The 18,865-nt window shown below is 41.3% G+C and overlaps 1 protein-coding gene across 5 annotated transcripts in view; it reads left to right on the top strand.

Moving 5' to 3' along the window:
• The window catches only part of TCTN1 (tectonic family member 1), a 275,107-nt gene that overhangs the window by 64,749 nt on the left and 191,493 nt on the right, over nucleotides 1-18,865 (top strand). For all 5 annotated transcript variants that reach the window (XM_069214867.1, XM_069214866.1, XM_069214868.1 and 2 more), the window contains exons 4-5: nucleotides 7,374-7,513; nucleotides 9,783-9,870. In XM_069214867.1, coding sequence (XP_069070968.1) covers nucleotides 7,374-7,513; nucleotides 9,783-9,870 — 228 coding nt within the window. The remainder of the gene's footprint in view (nucleotides 1-7,373; nucleotides 7,514-9,782; nucleotides 9,871-18,865) is intronic.

The following is an 18,865-nucleotide window of genomic DNA, read 5'->3' as shown; positions in this document are numbered from 1 at the left end:
TTAGCTGTGGGATGTTTTGGTTCCTGGTGTTCTATAATCCTTATTTTTGCTCGTAACATTTGTCCGTTGATGCGTTTCGTCTCCTTGCTGTGCCGTCTTCAGTCTGTGCTGTCACCAACCCTCTCCTGTTGTTCATTCATCTCAGGTATGTTTTTGCAGTCGTCTTTATTTGACATGTACTGTCTCTTCTTTTTTTCTTGAATATTTTCCATCTTTTGTCTTTCTATCTACCCTTTACTCTTCTCTCTCTTTGTTTTTCTTGTTTTCCTTTCACCTATATGTATTTTCAGTTATTTATGGTACAAGACCTTTCATGTATATATATGGTTATGTGACGTAAAAATTCAGAGTTATTTCTTGGAATGTCAAAGGATTTATTAACCCAATAAAAAGGCAGAGAATTTGATCCCATTTAGCTGAATATAACCCAGACTTTGTTCTTTTACAAGAGACCCATTTGACGGATTCTGAAGCGCTGAAACTTAAAAGAGGTTGGGTGGGCAATGTTTTTACTTCTCCTTCATCTACAAAGAAAAATGATGTAATTGTGCTCTGCCATAAAAAAATTATCAGTTAATGTTATTTCGCAAGACTCAGAATCTGAGGGTAGATGCCTCTTTGTGAAGCTAAATATTAATGGAATTATAATGACTATTGGTAATATTGATGGTCCTAATCACTCGGATTATCTTTTCTGGCCTAATGTTATTAATCAATGTTTGCATTATAATGATGATTTTTTTCTTCTTGGAGGGGATTGCAATCAAATTATTGATCCTTTTATAAATAGGCAATCTGTAATTAAATGTTCTCCTCATAAAATGCATAAACAATTTAAGGCATTTCTCTCACAATGTCATTTAATTGATTCACAGACAATCTGTAATCCTGATAGTAGGGATCTTTCATTTTATTCTCCAGCACATGGCTCCTTATCTAGACTTGACCATATTTTTGTTTCAAAATCACTATCCCAAAATCTTATTAATTCCTCCATTGAACCTATGGTAATAACTGATCATGCTCCAGTCATCACAGATTTTGATTTGCTCCCAGTGCATCCCAAATCCAATAGGTGGCAATTTAATAATACTTTGTTGCTTGATTCAAAATTTTCCACTTCCTTTGTTGCCTTTGCAGAGGAATTATTCAGATTTAACGATGATTCTCTTGTATCCCCACAATTGTCATAGGATTCGTTTTAGGCTGCTGCTCGTGGTCATATAATAAATGTTTTGTTTAATAAAAAAAACTTTTAATGCACATCATCAATCCCTGCTTCTCAAAATTAAACGGTTAGAATATCGATATTATTCTTCCTCTTCTAATTTTAATCTACAAGAATTTATTCAAGCAAAATTGCAATTCAACAAAATCTTGATGGATAATGCCTCCTCTTTTCTTCTACGTAGTAGCGCCCGCTATTATGGAGGTCGAAATAGATTGGGTAAACTTCTGGCTAATTATTTAAAAGTACGAAAGCAACGCCACACAATGAAGTCTATAGTTACAGATACTGGTGAGTCCCTTTTTAAAGATGACGATATCTTAGCTGAAGTTGTTAATTATTACCAGACACTTTATACTCCTGAATCAGTTCTGACCTCCTTACAGATTGACGATTATTTAAAGAACATTCCAAACCCTAATAAGACGCTTGTTGATGTTTCTTCGCTTGAAGTAGATATTTCTTCATCAGAAATTTTTAAAGCCCTTCAATCTCTAAAAAAAGGTAAAACTCCTGGTGCGGATGGATTTACAGTGGAATTTTTTCTACATTTTTCTGCCATTTTACTTCCCAAATTTTTACAGCTTTTTCAATTCTTCACGGGTTCTGGTTGTGCAGGGGAACATTTCAAGAAGCTTCAATTTGTTTAATTCCAAAGGAAGGTAAGGATCATACTTTCTGTAAAAAAAAAAAAAACAAAAAAAAAAAAACATATAGACCAATCTCTCTCCTTAATACAGATTATAAAATCTTTCCTAAATTATTAGCCTTACGTCTTCATACCCTTTTACCTGCGCTGATAAGTAAGGAACAAACAGATTTTGTCAAATGTAGACTTGCTTCTGACAACTCTAGAACATTCTTCAATGTACTCAGCAAAGCTCCTGCTCTTTCGTACTCCTTAGCAGCAATTTCCATAGATGCTGAGAAAGCGTTTGATCGGTTAGACTGGTCTTTTCGATTAAAAGCTTTAGCCTGGCATGGTTTAGGGCCTCATTTCATTTAATTTATCTCTTTGCTTTATCAATCCTCAATGGCATCGATATTGGTGAATGGGAGATTGTCCAGATACTTTGTATTACGTCGAGGTGTACTTCAAGGGTGTCCGCTCTCTCCACTCCTATTTATTCGAGCTCTTGGGCCCTTTCTATCATGTATTAGAAATAACATTAAAATTGAGGGTTTCCAATATGGTGAGAAACACTTAAAATTAACAGCATATGCAGATGAAATACTTTTATATATCTCAAACCCTGAACTCTCAATTCCGTTTTTACTTAGGGAGATTCAAGACTTTTCTTTGATTTCAGGTTATGAGATAAATTCGGATAAAACTGAAATCCTTCCTTTAACAAAATTTTGTTTTAGACCATCGTTTGATATTACTGGCTTTCACTGGAATTCTTCCAAGAATAAATATTTAGGTATTTGTTTCACCTCATCTATTAAAAACTCCATTGAAGTAAATATCTTGAATGCTTTAGAGAAGGTTGATAGATCCGTTTTGTCATGGAATCCCTTATTTTTATCTTGGTGGGGTCGCCTTGACTCTATCAAAATGATGATTTCTCCTAATATTTTATATATCCTATCCATGATTCTGATTCCTCTACCTGTTACTTTTTTTAAACAACTGGACTCCAGATGGTCTAGATTCTTCTGGAACAGTAAGAAATCTAGAATTTCCCTTAGTAACCTTCGTCATTCTAAACAGGAGGGGGGAGCCAATTTTCCTGATTTCATACTATATCACAAATCCTTTTGTTTGCGTCAAGCTTCTAGATGGATCTCCTCTATGTTTACTCCCTTATGGTTGGATATTGAATGTTCTTTTCTTCTACCCTTTTCTCCTTCTGAGGTGGTATCCTTTTCTTATAATATTTCATTAATCTCCTCCCCGCTTCTTAAACATACTTGTGCTCTTCTGCGTTCTCACTATTTACCTCCATCCATCATTTATTCCTCTTTTCTGAATTCCCCTATTTGGCATAATCGTCTCATCGCTATTAATAAAAAACCTTTATTTTGGAAATCCTGAAGACAAAGAAATATAGCGTGGGTCAAAGATTTATTTTCCAATGCTACTCCACTTTCTTTTTCACAATTCCAACTTCTATTTCATTGTCCCAATTCATTTATGCCTAAATATCTTCTTCTTATTATTATTCTTGATGTACTTTTTGTCCTTGCCTTCCCCTCCTTCTGAATTACCCTTTTCTTTGTCCTCCTTTCTTACCTCATTTCCTAAGGCATCAAATATTTATAAACTTTTCATTCTCCTGTTTTGACACGTCCTAAATCTAAAATTGAATCTCAATGGGAATTGGATATGGGATGTACCTGGACTGTTTCCTTCTGGAATAAGATATCGCATCAATGTTATAAAATATCTAGATCAGCTTCTACCACACAGTCACTTTTCTTTCTTTACCACAGGCTTTATTTTGCCCCTTCTACTATAGTAACATTTTCTGTATCCTCCACTTCAAACTGTTTGTCCTGCGATAGCCCAAAGGGTGACCTTATGCATATCCTTTTTGAATGTCCTCCCACTGTCTCTTTTTGGAGAAGAGTTTGGCGTCAGCTTACCTCCATCTTTCATTTGTGATCCCAATTATCTCCCTCAGTGCTTTTTCTAGGTAGCCTCTCTGCTGACATTGTTTCAGATGATGATAATTTAAAGCTGTTGGATCTCATGTTAGCTTTAGCCTTTCAGCAAATTACTCTTAATTGGGAAAATTCATCCAACATTTCCTATAAGGCTTGGTGGTATAATGTTTGCCACTACCATAGACTAGATATTGCTTTTACCTCTTTATGCTGCCCCTCCATAAATAGAGATTTGTATTGGTTACCTTTGACTGATTATCTTAATGCTGTTGCTTGCAATTCTACTAACTGTACATTATCTGAGAATGTTAAGCCGCCATGAACTGTTTATTTTCTCTGTTCTTGATTGAATTTAAATTTAGCTCAGCTTTATGCTTTATTGAATATCACTGTTTTTAGCTTTTTAATACCCAATGTATCTCTTATTTTAATTGGTCTTGGTCTGTTTTTATTGTTTTTCCCCCATTTTATACTTTAAAATGTTAAACAGCTTTTACAGTTCCTTTTAAAATTATATCATTATCATTGTGACAGATATCTTGTATTGTTATTGTGAGACCCATATGTATTTTGATTTTAATGAATCTGATTGGAAAAAAAAAGCGCTACAGAGTTCATTGTATGCAACAGTTTTCAGCAAACAATAAAAGAGCCAAGGTAATCCTGGTTATTAATATACCTGCTGGAGGGAGATCAAGTTTTCTCTGATGGGAGTGTTGACTCTTCTAAGGTAGCTCAGAGGGTTAATATGCCTGCTGCAAAGAACGTATACTATGCAGATTACAGGACAGTATTTTATTTGCAATGCTCATTGATATACTGATTTTGTCACAGAGATCTTTTTGTTACTGTGCAGTTCGTAAGTTGCAATCACAGTCTAGCACAGTGAGCTATGAGCTGCATTCAAAGACCTGCATGCAAACTGTCTGGACAAACAAATAAACCAGACAATAACCCACTGACCCCTACCTCCACATGTTACTCTTAGAGGATATCCCACTGATGTATTCTCAGCTTGTATTTTCTATATCTGTAGTATGTTATGTCGAAGTCAACTTTCTGTGACCCAAGAACTACTCGCCATCTTTGTAACCAAGGTACTGGAAATAAGTGGCTTTGCAGGAGGAAATTCTGTGGCATGAAAAAGGCTCATTATGAAGAATGTTTTGTGAGTAAAGGCAGTTTGTGCCAACAGTGGCATGTTGTATGTCATCTTTACATGTTTGGGTGTTGATGTACACCAGATCCCAAAGCAAATCTTGGTTTCTCAAATTTGCATAAAAATGCACCGTTTGCCCACTCTTTTTCAAAATTTTCTCAGAGGGAGAAATCCCGCCCCCACTCCGAAACTGCTTGATGATGGTCAAGCTCGCTTGCTTACTACGCTCGCTCCTCACAGGACACTCTGACACCCCACCAGACACCCCCAGGACACTTTTAAGCCCCACCACTTTCAACTGTCACCAGCTGCCACTGCTGTCATGGGCATATCACCCACCCCCACATCTCCACCCTCTTACTTTCTTTATGGTGTGCTTAGCTCAGCAAGGAACAGTTGTCTCTTCATTCCCTGATTTTGCCGGCCGCAGCCATGCTCAACTTTCTCTTGACTGTTTCGGAGTGTCTAGGACACTGCAACCGAACTTGAGGGGGTGAGCATGGTGCGTTGAGCCTTCGGGGTTGCCCTTGCCACATGAAGGTCACACAGCAAGGGTCACAGAGCACATGGATGCAGTGGATGCAGACAACACTGTACATCCTCCTTACAGCACGCAAATCTCAACTCTTGAGCTGCGGGCCACATGAGGGTGGGTGACCTGTAGATCCTGCAGGCACACAGCCACACAGCCTGACTGGGCCGTGGTGATCCAACTCTGAGGATACCAGCAGGCTCCCTGGCATGCTGCTCTGCTTCCTGTTTCTGATGGGGGTTACACAGCCCTCATTGCCAAAATGGTAAGTCGAGGCGGGACAATAGCAAGCCGACGCAGTGGTAATGGTGCGCATGCTAACTTTGTATTATTCATCATAGCCCCCACCTTTGGGACTTAGAGGATTTGCTCATATCAAGGGCCAAACCAGCACGGTCCTCTGAACACAGGGGCATTCTTTATATTATTATGCTACCCAATAACACTTAAAAACTCATCCTTCTTTTCCTGGGAGCTCTTACCTCCTTACTACCCGCTCTCTTCGCTCCTGGGCATCATCAACAAACATATCACACCACTGGAGTTAAAAATTGAAAATCCACACTGAATTGGATGGTATTTTTCTTAAATGGGGCCTAAGACTAAATAATAATGGCTGAGAGAATTTTTGTGTGTATTATTTAGACTACAACCCCATGGATCGCAGGATGCATTATCCCTCACTGCTTGATATTTACAAACCCATAGTCCCTTGCAAATCTAGCCTTTGATTTCAGTGACGTTCCTGCAGTGTATGTGTAGAGCAAGCTAAATCCCGTTTCTATTGAAAGTGGAGGTGAATCGGCAAAGCCAACCTGTCTGCTTTAATGTACTATCTCAATCAAGGATTATTAATGCTTGGATGTCTGTATGTGTATAAATGCTTTAAAATCAGACTGCTCTGGCTTGCCAGTGTTTACTACTGAAGTCTCCCCATAAAAGTGGTATTCTTTCAGATTTAGTGGTGCTTAGAAGACAATCCCACAACCTCTATTTCAGCACAATGGACCTGAAGGTGCACAGAGGTCACCCTTAGGTGTCCCATGCAGGTATACCTATATTCTGAAAATTGAAAGTTGTGGGAGTAATCCTTGTGATCTGGGGATGCAGGCTGGAACTGGGAATTGTTACATGACCTTCTGGATGCCTGTACACCAGTATGCATTCAGCTTTATGGAACCATCAATTTGCCTACATTTAAGGTGAATGAGGATATTGGAAGTGTCAGGCACACTTGATTTTTTTTTAACCTTGAATGAAACCCTTGATCGTAACCAATCCATCATACTACATTGTCTCTCTAATCAGCTTCTTGGGCGTGTTCCATTAAATAAGCTAACCCACTGCAGCAATATGCTTAGTTAGCCATGTACCATGAATTCACAAATCTGTCCTTAATTGTGTCATGCTCATTAATTCGCTGTTTGGACCTGAGTCTGGTGAAACTGGTAATCCCGAATGTGGTCCAAACTCATGTTTCTGTCTGAATCCTGATTACAAGCAAAATTACCGCAGAGACCCACCTTCTTTCCTGCAAACGTTTGCCTTGTAAAACCAAACAAAACTTGTGCAGGAGGCAAAGTGCAATGTTGTCAGTTTCACAACTCTGTACAAAGGACAAGTAACAGCCCTGTCAGAGTAAGGGTTCATGGTGGATATTGTAAATGCAGTGGATAACACCCATTTTTATTTCATTGTAAATTGTGATAAAATTATATTATCTTTTATTCAGTCCTCAAGTGAGCACACCATAGAGAACAGGCACCATAGCACTCTATCAATAATAAAGAAACACAATGCAAGGCAACGGAGTATGAAACAAAATGTTTAATTTTCTTTTTCAGATGGACCTGCACTGACATTCAGTAGTCCTGACGTGCCAACTGAGAGTAATTTTGATAGTTTGGTGCTTAAGTTTGCTGCACAGTCTTTCAGCCCGTCAGTTGGTGGATTAAGTCAAACAAGTGGAACTGGTAGATATGAGGTAAACATCTATTCATATTTTTATTGTTTTCGGTCTGTTAACACTATTTCCTGATCACAGAAGAACAGTGCTCTGAGAATAATACCTCACCTCTTAAACTTCACCAACATCAAAACATGTGACCTGCTCAGATCCTCGAACAATTATTTGAAGATAGAAATGCAGATTTTCTGGGATTATGGCACTGTTCATTTCTGCTCAGCCATTGTCATATGATGTGCTGCAAGACACATGAACGAGTGAATCCCTTCTAAAGCCTGTTCTTCATGTTACTACCATACTACAGCATCAGGGGGTTGATCTGTTTTGTACCACTTAGTGCAGACACTAAACAACTAAGTTTTCTGTAGACTGTCATATTGTGCTATTCCTTTTGGTTGAAGTGTAACTATAAATGAGGGCTTCAAATAACACCCAGTTCAAAAGGTTTGCAAGGAGGTCAGTCATAGTTCAATAAAATGTCTAGATCTGTTGCCTTGTCTTGCCATAGACAAACTTTGTATGTGAGTTGTGTTCTTGAAAGGATCCTTACATGTAAGTGAACTGTAGCTTGATGTCAGTGTTAAGACACATTTTTAATCCTGGGCTCGAGCAGTCGAGGCGTTGATAATCCGAATAGTTATATGTGGTTACTTTGCTTCTGTCTATTTATTGCATTCCATTTGTTATTGTTGAGTACCCTTAAAAACTGGAAACGTCAGCTCCAAATCCTGCGCATGTGTAGGCTCAGCATGTGGTCCTCCAGGGAGTCATGTGAATGTCTCTGCTTGGCAAAGCATCAAGTATTAATAGTATGTCTGACCGAGCATTGAACAACAGGCTATAGAAGGATACACCTTTTAGAAACAAGAAATTGCATCTTCCCTTAAATTGTAAATTCTCTTGATTGTTAATTTCATGGGAAATGTTTAATGAACACATACTGTGTCAGGAGGTGGATTGGGTTTAAATAAAAACCTTTTTAAGCAGAGATGTTGTAGAGAAAAACTTGACAGAGTGGCTAGTCCGTTTCAGAGTGTATGCTGGGGAAACTTCAGTACCTCAATTGTGGATTTCTTTCTCCAATTATGATATGCGCCACTTCCCACAGCTTTCAATCAGGAAGCATCTAAGGCCTCTCCTTTTAAAAGGAATGCTAGACTTAACAGTTCAAGAAGTGTTTACCAACAACTAGACGCAACTCAATCTGTATGTGGCACTGCAAAAGACTATACATTCACTCAATGCAATCTTTCTGTCTCATGTATTTAACATGAAAGCAGATTTTCTCTTGGTAGTGACTGCCCTGGGAGCACCTTCTATGTTTCAGGCCTTAATAGATTGCTGCATTTCGAAGATGTCATGTTCAGTACATGTTCAGTTTGAGCAAAGTAGTGTTAACTCACTATGTGTGCTGCCCCTAAAATAATTAGATATCCACTTAAATTAGGATCTAAAATTTGCTGTTTTCGTTCCCATTGCAGCAGTTCTCACTTAAATAGACTTGATATTTTCTCATCTGCATGTGTACTTTTCTTTTTTTATGTTTTGAAATATTATCCCACACAACTACTGAGGGTACTAAGGACCACTGTGTATAGCACTATCTAATATTCTTCATTACAACATATTCTAACATTGGTAAGGCTGCATAAGGTACATTTCAGTATACTTTTTAGAAAATATGCCGGTAGTAACTTGACTTTCCGTGCTTTCAGATGCTTCTTCTGCATGCCAATTTAGGAGCAAGTTGGATTAACCTGGAGGTATCTCTGGAGAATATTAATTCTGAATGAAAGGTTATCTTACATTAAATATACAACTGAGTTGGGAAGTTCCAGAATAAGTTGTTACATATTTTAAACTGTTAAGATTATTTTTCTTGAGCTAAATTTCGAATGAACACTTTTAAGAAGGATCATATGCAAATGTGTCTCTTGTATGTTCCTGTTGGGTATACTTAAACACTTGATTTGTTCACCTCCTTTTCTTACTAGGGTTGACCTCTTTGACACAAGAGTCTCGCTTGTTCCTCTGAATGCCGCATTCTGGGTTCATAAGACACTCATCTATGATTTTATTTACAATCTATTGTACCTGACTGCTGCAGGGGGAAGTTGCAAATTAGATATCACTAGGTCGGAAGATCATTAATTGACATTAGCTCCCCAAATTCAACAAAGTCATAATATTTATATTGTTTTGTTCAACGTTTTAAAGCTGAAAGCCCTTCATTGTTTCTTTTCCTCATTTGTAAAAATGTCTATAAATCTATACTTTTTTTTGGCAGTATGGGACTCCAATTCAAACATCTGACTCTTTTCTCGCATTCCCAACTTCTTTGATTTCATCTCAGTGCACAGATCAAAATCCTGCAGGTAAGAATTTTTAGACATTTTGTGATTTTGAGCTTGGTTGAACTACTTTTATATTTGGGATTGTTGAACCTAAACTCTCAAGTGGGAGCAAATGTCCCCAAAATATCTGAAACTGCTGTAAAGTGCACTTATATTTTCTGAAAGCACTTATGGATCCTCCATATATCCGCCAGTGGGAGAAGGCAGAGGATTCCCAAATGGGACAACCAGGCTGTGAAACCAGATCTCAGAGCATCTGCGTTTTATAGTTAGCATCCACCTTTCAGGAAAGCACCAAAGTCACAGTTTTTATGTAGTTGCTCACAGCTCTTGGTTGGTGAACGACTGAAGCACTATAAAAAGTTGAAAGTGATGATGATAAATTTACCATAGTGTCTCACGAAGTCTAAATGAATATTCTAGACAATTACAGAAGGTTGTTGCTTGCCAAATATGAAATATTCTTTTTAGCCATCAAATGACAATTGTGGGCAGGTAGGCAGTGTAGAAAGATGGGACAGTGCAATAAAAAGAGTTGGCATGATGGCTGTTTTGTATGAACTGGCAGAGAAAATGGTACTGTTGCTGCCAGAGAAGGTAGGCATTCTCAGAAAAGTAATCACATCTTTGTTCAGCCAAACGTATTCCCTTCTCACCTGATGTTACTGGTGGTTAGGGTGTATTTTTTCACCATCAATGTAGTGCTTGCATTGAGCTGCAGTAGAGACTATTTTGCAACCATAGCCCTCTCTGTAGGCTCCTTTATGCTCAATCGTGCGCCTGCCTCTTTCACATCTTGTGTCCGTTCCTGCTGGCTCCCTCTAGCCCCCATCTTTCCTATGTGTCTCACTGTTCACTTCACTCTCCAGTTATCCCCTGTTGTTCCTCCCTCTTTTTACCTATTTGCTTCTCGATTTTCCCTGCCTCTCCCTCTTGTGCTCCTCCTTCCCCTTCCCCATCTCCCTCCTGTCTGATTCTCATTCCACATGCTTGTTACTCTTTCTCCTCCCCACTCTCTCTTTCTTTCTTTCCCCTGTGCATCTTCTTTCCCCACCTTCATGCCCGGTGGCTTCTTATTAGTGCCACCAGAACCAGGTCTTCCTCCCCCTTTTTTTAAAAAACTTGTTTACCACCCTCTTTTTATATATTTTTCTAAAGAAGGTCAGGTGGCAAACAAGCCTGTCTTTCTGTGTCATAGAAACTAAAAGTGGTCTGCATTCCATCCAGCCTTTATTTAATGTAGAAACAAAAAAAAAGACTACATTGAAGGCAGTGGTACTTTTAATATTGACCAACTGTTCTTTCTGATATTTGACTGTTTTTACATATTAAACTCAGACCTATTAGTACTGGTAATTCTCGCTGTTCATGCTCCGCACACCTGCAATTCCTGTGTTTCACAAATGCATATAAATACTTGTTTAACACTTTCTTTTATTCCAAGAGGTAGTGCGAGGGTTAAAAAAATAAAAGAAAGAAAGACAAGAATGAACTAGGCTTTCTACATACAAAACCAAAATACTAAAGCCCATGATGCATATTTTCATTGGAAATCCACTTATTCTTGCAGAAAATCTTTCCAACCATGACAGTTGTTTCTGCCGGAGTAGGCAGGAATTAAATGAGGGGCTTGGTTCAGACAGAGGTGTGTGTTCATAGGAAAGACGCTTCCAAAGTAATTGCATTTTCAGGGAGGTCTTGGCAGTGACGTCAGTTCTTTTCTTTCCGCGCCACACGCTGATCCAGAGAGACCTACCCTGGTCTCTTTTTGACCGAATTCAACCATTTTGTCGAATTTTCTATTGAGCTTTTTGGTACGTCGAGGATGTCCCCGAAGACCGGGTACAAGGCGCGCAAGAACTGTCACCACATGATGTCAGTGATTGATCCGCATCGGGTTTGTTTGTAGTGTCTCCAGCACGACCACAACCTGAAGTCGTGGTCCGAGTCCCGGGTCATGCACCCGAAGGCCTTGAGGGAGTGATTCCTCAAACTCATGGCGGCCCGGTGCTCGACTCTGCGTAGGTCCCGGTCTCGATCGAGAGGAAGGTCTTGAGACCGTTTGCGGAGCCATCACCACTCTTCGTCCTCAAAAACCTCGGGTGCAGGTAAGAAGAAGAAGAAGAAGAAGTCGAAGAGGTCTCATCGCTCTCCGACTTCGCCCCGTCACTCGGCTGACACGATGCAGTAGGAGCGTGGACGCTCAAGGCCTCCGTCCTCGGAGCCTGCGTCTGGGTCCACTCTGCGCTCCCCGAGTTTCCAGGAGCCGGAGCGACCCCAGCCCAACTTAAGGAATTCTATGAGGGCATACGCCTCATCTTTGGGCGGACCGACCCCCGATATGGCGCCTTCGGGCCCAAGGAGTTTGGTTGAGGAGCCTTTGGGTTTCACACTGCCGGCTTCGGCTCCGGCCACCGTGGTCCCCTCCGGATCTGCTCGCGGATCCGCACCGCCGCCGGTCGCACCATTGAGACCTTCCCCGGGTCGATTGTCGACGCTCCCAACGTCGGTAGTGCCCACTATCGACATCAACCCGATCCTTATCCACGACGACTCGGAGTCGGAGTGGTGTCAGCCGCCGCCGCCTTTGTCTTCGATGGGGCCTTTTCACCCCAGGTTGGATTCGGACCCTTTTTCCTATGGGTATGAATTCGGGGAAGGATTGGAGGTGTCCCTGGACCCTTATGAATGCCAGTATGACCCATCTTTGGACTGGGCACAGGAATTGGGCGACGCCAGTGGACTGGACAGATGGTGACATGCTTTCTCCTCCTAAAATGGCTACGGCAGAGTTAGCGACTTATGGTATGGTGGTCAGTAAGGCAGCCGAGGTCCCTGGCCTTGAGCTTCCTACTGTTGAGGTCAGGTCCAACCTCCTGACGGAGGTGCTCCAGCCAGGGGCTTCCACATCTGAGCCCCTTTTACCGTTCAATGAAGCCCTCACCAATGTCCTTTTGGGTACTTGGTCCAAACCCAACACAGGGGCTCCTGTGAATAGGACTACCGCATGCCACCATCGGCCCACTCCGAATGACCCTAAATTCCTGTCTCATGCCTGAGAGTCTTGTCATCCAGGCTTCCTCTTCTTCAGGCGCATTCCCTTCTGCACCCCTAGATAGGGAATCAAAAAGGCTGGAACAATTTGGAAAGAAGTTGTTTTCTTCCTCCAGTCTTGCGCTGCGGTCTGTGGACAACACATGCCATGTCCTCCCCTACCTCGACAACTGGCTGTTGAAGGTGGACTCGCCCCAGAAAGTTGTCTCCCACCTTCAGACTATGGCGAACCTCTTGCACACGCTAGGGTTCACTATAAACGTGCCGAAGACACACCTGATTCCCTCTCAGATGCTCCCATTCATCTGAGCTGTTCTGGACACAGTGCAGTTTCGGGCTTATCCTCCCGAAAAGCTAGTCCAAGATATTCAGGCAATGATTCTGATCTTTCAGCCTCTGTCTTGGGTTTCGGTGAGACTGACTCTAAGGCTGCTGGGCCTCATGGCCTCCTGCATCCTGCTAGTTACACATCCCAGATGGCATATGTGGGCTCTGCAGTGGGACTTGAAGTTCCAGTGGGTGCAACATCAGGGGAATCTCTCCGACATGGTCCAGATCTCGGAGAGGACTACGAAAGACTTGCAGTGGTGGCTTTCGAATCCGCATTGGGTTCACGGCAGATCCCTCTCCCTTCACCAACCAGATCCATCTATATTGACAGATGCGTCACTTCTGGGTTGGGGTGGCCACATGGGAGAGGGAGAGATCAGAGGCCTCTAGTCTCCGGCGAATTCTGGGCTCCATATCAATCTTCTGGAGCTCCAGGCGATCAGACTTGCATTGAAAGCATTTCTTCCCTCTCTCAAAGGAAAGTAGTGCAGGTGTTCACGGACAATACTACCACCATGTGGTACTGCAACAAACAAGGCGGAGTAGGGCCCTGGACCCTTTGTCAAGAGGCCCTACGTCTCTGGACATGGCTGGAACATCAGGTCATTACCCTTGTGGTTCAACATCTGGCGGGTTCTCTCAGGGCCAGAGCGGACGAACTCAGCCGTCAATGCACAGCTGATCATGAATGGTGTCTCCAATTTGGAAAGAAGTTGTTTTCTTCCTCCAGTCTTGCACTGCGGTCTGTGAACAACACATGCCATGTCTTCCCCTACCTCGACTACTGGCTGTTGAAGGTGGCGCAAGGTCTCTTTCAGCAGTGGGGAGAGGTTTGGTTAGATCTGTTTGCCTCTGCAGATAATGCGCAATATCAGCTGTTTTGCACGTTGGAGTTTCAAAATCGGCACTTGCTCGGTGTTGGTTTTCTTCTCAAGTGGGACTCCGGCCTCCTTTACGCTTATACCACTTCTGCCCAGAGTTCTCAAGAAGATCAGGAACGACCGGGCCCAAGTCATCTTGGTGGCTCCAGACTGGATAAGGAGAGTCTGGTACCAGAGCTGTTGAGCATGGCCATCAATCCTCCACTCTTGCCTCTTTGGGCGGATCTTCTGTCACAACAACAGGGGACAGTTCTTCACCCGAACCTGTCTAATCTCTGCCTTGATGCGTGGAGATTGAGCGGCGACAGTTGACGACTTTTAATCTAACACCGAAAGTCTGTGATATTATCTTGGTAGCCAGGTGTCCCTCCACCAATTCTGTATACGCCTGTCATTGGCATAAATTTGTGGCATGGTGCACCAACAAATCTGTTGATCCCCTCTCTGTTCCTCTATCTGAGGTTCTTTTGTTTATTCTTTCTTTAGCCTGGCAGGGCTCTGCTTTGGGCACCCTTAAAGGGTATTTTTCTGACATTTCTGCCTTACTTAGGTTACCTGATCAGTCCTCACTCTTTAAATCTCCTATTGTGAGTAGATTCCTAAAAGGTCTCACCCATTTATTTCCTCTCACTCCATTTATCATGCCTCAGTGGGACCTCAATCTTGTCCTTACCTATTTAATGTTTACTCCCTTTGAGCCGATGCACAATTGTCCCTTATGGCTCCTCACCTTCAAAACTGTCTTTCTTGTTGCCATCACATCTGCTCGCAGGGTGAGTGAACGTCAGGCCCTTTCGTCCAAACCGCCATACTTCTATGTGCACCCTGACAAAGTGGTGTTGTGTACTAAGGCTTCCTTCCTTCCAAAGGTGGTTACGCATTTTCATGTATGCCAGTCCATCAACCTGCCTAATTTCCACGCACCCCCACATCCTTCCCATGAGGAAGAATTACTCCACCGTCTGTACTCAAAAAGAGCGTTAGCATTATATCTTAATCGTACAAAAGATTTCTGGGTGGATGATCAACTCTTTGTCAGGTATGTGGGTGCGAAAAAAGGGAAGGGGGTGCAAAAATGTACCATCTCTCGATGGGTACTTCTTTGCATCAAGATGTGCTACGCTTTTGCCCAGAAGCAACCCCTTGAGGGCATGGGTGCTCATTCTACCAGACCAACTGCTGCTTCCACTGCGTTGGCACGCGGAGTTCCTGTACTGGCAGCTAAGTGGGCGTCACTGCACACGTTTGCTAAAGACTACTGCCTGGACAGTCTGGTCTGTTGGGATGGATTCTTTGGTCGTTCGGTCCTGCAGGACTTCCTAGTATGATCTTGGTACACAGCCCACCACCGAGGATAGCATTGCTTGAGTATCTATTCTAAGGTAAGGAATCTGCAACTAGAAGTCTCTATCAGATGTACAAGTTACTTACCTTCGGTAACGAAATATCTGGTAGAGACCTATTCTAGTTGGGTCTGGCTGGGAGGTAGCCATTGGGGCGGCAACCTCCCCGTCGGACGTTCGGCAGACAGTGAATACGAGGCCCTGTGTATTTAAAAATGATTTATTAATAATGAATGCCCTATCTGAGTGCAAATTACCCAAATAGGTGTTATTAAAAAAAATAACCATAATGGTTAAAATAGTATAGGTGATAAAACAAGATTTTAAAACAAATTGCAACATATTAGACGGTATTTAGACAGTGTTCAGTAAATCAGTGCACTTAGTATTGAAATCAGGCAATGGTAAATTTCCTCCCTTCGTAACTTCTAGCTAAATCTTTCTTAGTAACAAGTTGCCCATACAAGTTTTCCAGATGGCCTCTAACACACCTAGATTGGTTCATAATAACATTGGTTTTAGTGAGCAACTGTGATTTGAGAAGGTCCTAGTTTGGATCTGTTACGTTAATGCAAGTGACGAAAAGCACTGGTAAGGCCAGCTGTGCCATCCCATGCCTTCTAAGATGTCTGTTGTTTGCAGCTTGCTTAAAGCTTCCATGACAATCTGAAATCTTTCTCCCTTACAATACATTTGCATCAGACTTAAATACTCTTATCTAATTGTTATCAATAGAGTATACTTCTTGATTTAGTGATATTAAAAGCACATGTTAGCATGCAAGCTCTGTTTTATTGAGATTTGCCTCTTATTCATATACAAAATATGAATAATTGGTAAACCATCAGTATAATCAAACAAAACACTATTTGATAAATTCATGCAATTGATACCAAATGAAACAAGTTTATAAATGAAGATGGTGCATATGCATAAATGAAATGCAGGTCATTTGGTGGCACCTAGATAGGTAAACGCAAAGGTGCAACTTCCCCGGAAAGGATAACAGTTGTTGTGAATCTGTGTATTTAAACCAATGTGCAATGATAAATTTAACAGCTAGGCAAAAGACCTATGTCTAATTCAGTTATGTAACATGGTTCAAACTAAAACTTAATCCAAAAAGAGTTTAAAAGGCAAAAATAGAAGCAGCTACTAATCACCCTTCTCATGATTTACTGGTTTCATTCAATTTTGAAACTGTTGGCACAAACAAATGTGACACTTCCAGATCTGCAGCATCAAAGAGAGAATTCATAGGTGGAGGCGAGGACATTTTCCAAGTCACTTTTGCATCAGAAGGTTAAGAAACGCTGAAGCATATTGAACTAGTTGCACTGGTAGTGTTACTTGACAACTGTAGAAAATGGTGATGTCAAGATACAATTGAAAATTGAAGCAGTAGAAGTTGCCGGGCGGCATGGCATCAAATGTGGCATCAGGTGCTAAGTGAAAGCTACAGCTGCAAAAACTGGATTCATTTGTGAGATGAAAGTAGACATACCCAAGAATGGTGATAGTAGCAATCCCACAAACATAGGTTACTGCATGTGTCAACTCAAGTGAAGACTCCCAGGATGCAGCATTGGCGATGGGCAGGCGTATTGCATTACAAAATGCCTGATGCCCTGTCATTGGTTAAATTAATTCCTAGAGATCTACAATAAGCACCACTTGTTGTACCAAAACAGTGTTCAAGCCAACAGCCAGAAAAAGACACATTTAAACATAGGTCTTAAGTGACAAGTATGAATTTTAGGAAATCACAAAATCCAATGCAGTGCTTATTTTGAGCCTGTGGCTTGGCACCTGCACTTATTTGTCAACACCACTGCTTGTGACATACTGCCGCAATGTGGCGCTGTCTGGTTAATTTACAAATGACCACAGCAACAGTTAATTATTAATTCAATATCAATTAAAAATGCCTATTACCTGCTGCCCAAGCCATTCTTTTAGCTTTGGGGGCCTGAAATAGTCCAATTTGTCACACTTCTAGCAATGTGAAGGTTATTAGTTGTGCTGTTACTGTCAATGCAGCATGGCAGGAGCAATATGTGGTGCAAGCTGCAGTGGTCTCCTGATAAGAGCCCTGGCACTTATTTTGTTTTCACATTAAGCACTGGTCCAATGTAGACCTGGACTGGAAAGCAGATGTTATCCCAGATAGAAAACTATAGCTTGATGACACTGTTATTCAGATGGATACAGTGCATTGCTGTTAATGTTGATTGCTTTAACAGAACAATGTTGACAAATACGCACTCCACTATAAGAAGACTCGTTACTATTCCACTAAACCAACTGAAAAACAGACCACTAAAAATGCAGGTATAGTTAAAAAAAAAAAAGTAGATGATAAGCCAGTCAACAAGTTGGAGCAAATAGTGTTAAAAACATGCACAATGCCAGTTGTGTTTGCGGTATGGAACACAGTGTGCAGCAGACCAACAAAGAGACTCAGAACCTGAGTGTGCAAAAGCTGTTGTATTTTGAGGCAGAATAGGCTTTTGATCAGCAAATGTTTTCCCTACAGAGGTCAGTTGTACCTTTTTTGTGTTAGAATTGCACTGAGCTTACTTATTTTATCAAGGCGCGTATTTACTATATCAATTTTTGCCAATTAAAAACTATAGTAAATTTTTACTTTAGTAGACAAGAATGTAATTCTATGTCAGGACCGGAGACTTCGATTATACTTCTCTATCATTACTGGATAATTTTTACAGCGGCCAATAACAATCAAGAAAAACGTAAAATAAATTTCCGATGAACAGAATGCTCACATCAACATCACATGCTCCATTCACCATGAAGCCAGTTCTTTAAGAGTCAATACCACCGTTTTGGATCCACTTTCTTTGCTGCTGCGCAGTGAGTTAAGTACCTTTTCAAAATGTAATGATCTCTATGTATATATGTTGTTCGGGCCGTAATATTGTGATACTTGTTACTTATATGAGCCCCATCACTATCCTTTGCACCATCTTACAACAGCATAACGAGTGTTGTTTATGTTTTGTGGCCCATCATACTGGTGTCTTTAATATTCTGAGTTTTCCCTTTAACTGACTCCTTTTTATTCTTACAGCGGGAGTGAGCTTTGCTTCCTATACCCTGGCTGTCAGTGCTTGATGCTGTCGACTGTGGAGTGGGAGCCAGACACACCAATCCTTCGGGTTGGGTGTAGTCTCTTCTATTTTCATTGGGCTTCCTCATTTATGCGTGTGAGCATTCAATGGACTCAGTGAAGCGTGGAGTTTGCTCTGGACCCATGGCAGCAATGCACTATTCGCTAGGAATTACTTCCAGTCCTACTTGCTCCCCAGTGGTTCCCTGGTGCAGCTGAGTCTGCTCAGGGTTGTAAAATGTTATCAAGCTTCAACTAGAGTGTGGTACGGTCGACTC

This window comes from Pleurodeles waltl, chromosome 11 (genome assembly GCF_031143425.1).
Source record: "Pleurodeles waltl isolate 20211129_DDA chromosome 11, aPleWal1.hap1.20221129, whole genome shotgun sequence".
Lineage (NCBI taxonomy): Eukaryota > Metazoa > Chordata > Amphibia > Caudata > Salamandridae > Pleurodeles > Pleurodeles waltl.
This window is presented reverse-complemented; position numbering and strand designations above follow the sequence as displayed.